The 5112-nt window shown below is 42.3% G+C and overlaps 1 protein-coding gene across 2 annotated transcripts in view; it reads left to right on the forward strand.

Moving 5' to 3' along the window:
- LOC139411168 (3-oxoacid CoA transferase 1a) overlaps nucleotides 1-4015 on the forward strand; it is a 109625-nt gene extending 105610 nt beyond the window's left edge. For both annotated transcript variants that reach the window (XM_071157078.1, XM_071157079.1), the window contains exons 16-17: nucleotides 2762-2863; nucleotides 3168-4015. In XM_071157078.1, coding sequence (XP_071013179.1) covers nucleotides 2762-2863; nucleotides 3168-3203 — 138 coding nt within the window. In that variant the 3' untranslated portion in view covers nucleotides 3204-4015. The remainder of the gene's footprint in view (nucleotides 1-2761; nucleotides 2864-3167) is intronic.
- The last annotated feature ends 1097 nt before the right edge of the window (nucleotides 4016-5112 follow it).

The following is a 5112-nucleotide window of genomic DNA, read 5'->3' on the forward strand; positions in this document are numbered from 1 at the left end:
CTCTCTCATCCATCCTCCTGCATCTCCCTGTCACTCCCATCCTACTAATGAGCTGTAGGTTCTGACAGCTTTCCCGAGAGTGTTGCTGGGTAATGTTTTTGTGATATATTCTTAGACCTGCGACACATAATAAGAGTATGCCAAACAAAGTCTATTAGAATGCATATTATCTGACTCCATGAGCTAAACGGCAGTATTCATAATCTAGTCATGATCAGAGAGGGAGGGAGAGAGGGTGAAGTCGTGGCCTAGAAGACCATGCCCCAAGAAGTCCATGGTAGGTGCCTCGCCAAAGCAGGACAGGAACAAAAAAAAACAATGAATCTAAGACCCTCTTTTAACCCTATGACCTGTTTGTATTCAAAATATGAGTTGTTGATCAATGGCAGAGACACTAAAAGTGAACTTCCAATCAAATCACAACAGCGCCAATGCTTCGCAGAGGTGGGACAGAATGGGGGTTGTTGAGAGCAACACAGATAATTCAGCATTCCTAGAAACAAAATAATCCTTGCATACAGTGTCTTAAGAGTCATGTCAGGGGCTGGGCCGGCCCTACATACCAGGGACAGACTGGGACAAGAATTCGGCCTTGGCAGTTTATCCACACCAGCCCACATCACTGTGCACACCGTCAACTCTTACATTTTTCTGTGCGCTACGTCATCCATTTTGTGATACGATACGAATTCCGCAATTCGTGTGATGTTACAAATTCAATTTGTGCAATATGTTACAAATTTGTTGTGTTTAAGATCCCAGAGTGCGTCTTTTAAGCCACGTTTATAAAAGCTATATTTAAGCAAAAAGGCCTGAGGAGGTGTGGTATATGGCCAGTATACCACTGCTAAGGGTTGTTCCCATGCACGACGCAACGCGGAGTGCCTGGACACAGCCCTTAGCCGTGGTATATTGACCATATATCACAAACCCCCGAGGAGCCTTATTGCTATTATAAACTGGTTACCAACGTAATTAGACCAGTAAAACTATTTTCTGAAATAAGATGGCTTTCAGCCAATCTGAATTCAGGGCTCAAACCACCCAGTTTATAATGCAAATCAGTGCCTGTCATATGTGTTTGGGTTGACAATAAGACCATAATTGCTATATTTTACTGTAAAAATAGAGATGAATTACATATTTATGTCCACTAATTTCATAGGCTAATTAATATGTGGATTAACACCTGAGGAAGTGGAAACTCAAAACACATGGACTAGATCGCTAACTATTAATATAATGCTCACTGCTTGTAGCCATGTATTCATCCAACAGTAAATGTGATTTTATAAAAATGTTTTGCAGTTGTAGGCTACCTATCGGCCTATGCCCTCGCAATGGTCGTGCCGCTCCCTATTTCAAAGCCATCTCAAATATCTTGGTTGTAAAATAGTTGTTGTTGAGCTGAATATTGAGAGTTGAGAAATATAAATGCAACCTACAGAAAGCTTAGACGCTCATCTTCAACAGAGACACTGGGACGAAGCTTCCAGAACGATGTTTTCCCCTACAATTGTAATTTTGAAATGGTGTGTGTGATCAGACTGCATTGACCTTTGGAGCGCATGGGTTGGAGGGGAGAGTGGCTCACTCGTCACAGCAGCAGGCCCCAACCAAACAGATACAGGAGCAAAACAGACACTTTCATTACAGGAATCATGAGGACAATGCACTTTACTGTTTGACCAATTCAATTTAGCCATCCAACGAATAGGATGTTTTGAGTGAGGTGACAATTTAGAAAGTGCTCTCTTGGCTGATTTAACGATAGAGAGTCGGGGCGGGTCTCTCTGAGCATTTTACTTTCAATGTGAATTTGAACGACCTCCGCTCAGCCAATCAGAAAGCCGGGCCGGCCCATGTTGGTAGGGGTGCCGGCCGATTGCCCACTGAGCAGCCAAATGCTCATTGTAGATTACTATGGCAACAGAGAAATTGCACAAAAATCATTTAAAAAATATATATCTTAACGGGCCCATGGCAGTGTCTCCGGCAGTGTCTCAATCATTTTTAACCAACTGTGTCCTTTTCTCCATCGCTGACGTAGTAGGACATGCCAGGTGGCAGCGATACAGTAAAATTATATCAGTCAGTGGTGTTGAAAGAAAGAAACGAGAAGAGGATAGGAATCTTTTAAGAGTGTTGTTGAGACAAAGCCCATATCTTACAACAACAAGATTTATCTCAAATGGAGCTTTTGGTCCAAAGAAGTGCTGTCACAAATAGGGTGTGATTTGAGACGCAGCCAGAGTCATTGTGGAGGCCAGTCCAAAAGGGCAGGAGAGACCTGCACAACCACTCTGGTGTCCTGACAGAATGTGGCTAGGGTGAGTCTCGGTTCAGACCAAACTGTCAGTCTGGCCTTGTGAACACAGAGAAAAGTCAGACAGTGGGACCCGTGTAGATTTTAGTGTCTGTGGTCCGGCTGGGAGATGAAGGTATTCCTATTGTTTCAGATGGCGTCGCTCATACAGCTAGTGCTTTCTTACCATGTTTTTGTTGATGTGAGAATAGTAACATTTCATTTCAATCATTTTCTGACGATTAGAACAAGTACAGACTCTGAGCTGAAATGCAGGAATCTCCAGGGTGCATTGCCAGACTTTGAGTTTTGTTTGAAGTAAACTGCATCTGTCAGAGAACTCAACAGGTACAGGTCTAACCCTCTAGGCCTCCACCCAACATTTCAGATGTTGTTTTATTAAATCCATCTCTCTCTCTCACTCTCTCTCTGTCTCTGTCTCTCTCTCTCTCCCAGGCTGTGTTTGATGTGGACAAGACTAAAGGTCTGACACTGATCGAGGTGTGGGAGGGACTCACTCTAGAGGACATTAAGGCATGCACTGGAGCACACTTTGCGGTGAGTCATACAGGGACAGCCAGTCTGGCCACGGGGAATATACTGACTGGCCACTTCAGGGTTGTGTTGTTCAACCCCCAGCCAACTTTTCCATATCTACTCATTCAAAAATATAATCTTGAAACGGGCATGGAATTACACGATACTCTCAGTAAATCCATATTTAACTTGAACCGTCTTCGTAAAAAAACAGAGCGTTTATCAAAAGCAGTTGACTAAGCTATTGAGCATGCTCGGTGGGAATACCATCAATAGTAACACAGATGGTTTCTCTCCTTTCAAAACTCTCTCTGATGCCCAACAGGTGTCTCCAAACGTGAGGTCCATGCAGCAGGTCTAGAAGCTGGGGGGAGGAAGTGTCCGAGGAGAGGAGCTATGACTTGAAGGCTGTTTTAATCTCTCCGTATGTACGCTGGAAGGAACACAAACTATGAACTCATCCTAATGTTACTGAACACCACGTCTGTACACTGAATCATAACATTACTGTAACGTCAATGAATGTAACATGTGAGATTCATAACGAATACTCGGGTTGAGTTATGATGTTGAACATATTGTAACAATTGACGTGAAGGACTGGTATCCCTGGCATAACTCAAGAGGAACTGTCTAAACATGTATTTAGTAATAATGTTATGTTTTAATCATGTGTTTTAATGCTATGTTAAAGTTTCTCCCAGACTTATAACACAAACAATTATGGACTGCATTTCATCCCAGAAAGTTGTGTCCTCCCTTCTACACTTGTTCAAGCCCTTCCTTGGATGTGGATCAGCTGGTTTCTTTCTGGTAGATATGTATACCTTATAAGCAATAACTCCATCTACTTTCAGACACACTGCTTTCTCTGATTTAGTGAAATGGGAGTGAATAGGAGAAGAAGGGTGGAGGCAACTTGATGGTATGAAACGCAGCCCTGCTGTGAAAACTGATATGATGTTGTTTTGAATTGCATTTGAGCCTCTACATTTCATCCTAGTTTGGTGCTTTAGTTTAAAAGGTTACCCTCGTGGAAACACACTCTTCATAAAAAATATATGGTTCCAGATATTTTAGCTACTACAAAATATGAGGCCTTCCATTTTCTACCTGGACTACTTCTGTGCCATGTATTTATATATTAAATTAAACTGTGTGTTACCTTGAGGAAAATATATTGGTGTCCATTTTCTGCACTGGTATTGGCACTCAGAAGTACGTAGTAGTAATATGTGGAATGTGTTCTTGCTTTTCCCTATCCCATCTGGTCACATATCAGTGGTTACTTCAAGGTTGTCTGGAGACAGTGTGTTGAACATGTAGTATATGTATGATTAGGAATACGCTCACTTTTCCAAATTCTTCAGAAATAATCTGCACTACTTCCTAAGGAATTCTGAGATTTATGACACCTCAAATCTTTCTTCATCATTTCTGTGTGACTGTGAAGGAAGGAATTAAGCATTATGAGAGTATTGGAACAAGGAGATCTCTTCACGAGTTGAGCTCTGTATTATGGCACACACTGAATGAAGGCTCCATCTACCCTCAGAGACGCAAAGCTTCTCTGACTCAAACCCATCATATCGCTCATGATGTTCTGCCCCAACGTTCCCATTAGCCAGGTTTGACATTATGTACCTCTGAGCAACTAAAGCAAATTAAGTCGACACACAGCAGGTTCGGGCTGCCATGCAGATGAGGGGCGTGCAATGACATTCTTGATTCGATTTGTCCACTTGAGAAGAGCGCAGGGTGCGGTTACCCTGGGCTCTATGTAGCAGAAACTGGAGGGCTTCTTCACGCTTGGGTTCAAAGAGAATATAGAGGATGTATCATAAATGGGAAACCCATACATGTCAAATTGTTCTTGCGAATATGTTGTGAAATAGACTTGTTCATCAAGGGTAGACATTTCTAAATAAAAAATATATGTTCCTGCCAGACTATTTAGACAAACCCTATTATATTCAGTGAGGTTTATTTTTCAACCCTGGCAAAGTGTCAAATATGTCCACTGTTATGCATTAAAATAACTAATCCAGACAAGCGAGAAGTGAAAATCAATCGGTTAACAACGTGTCCTTTCCAAATGCTCTCCTCCAGAAGCGCTATTGTCGGGAAAGCGGAGTTGATCAATTCAGCACCACAGGTGTGGACAGTGCCACTAGCCTATACACGGACAGGCAAACGCAAGGCGTGTGGATGCAGTAGTGGAGAGCCAGACAGACATTGTTGTAGAATGGTACATGGGACTGATTATTGAA

Source organism: Oncorhynchus clarkii, chromosome 6, assembly GCF_045791955.1.
Source record: "Oncorhynchus clarkii lewisi isolate Uvic-CL-2024 chromosome 6, UVic_Ocla_1.0, whole genome shotgun sequence".
Taxonomy (NCBI): domain Eukaryota; kingdom Metazoa; phylum Chordata; class Actinopteri; order Salmoniformes; family Salmonidae; genus Oncorhynchus; species Oncorhynchus clarkii.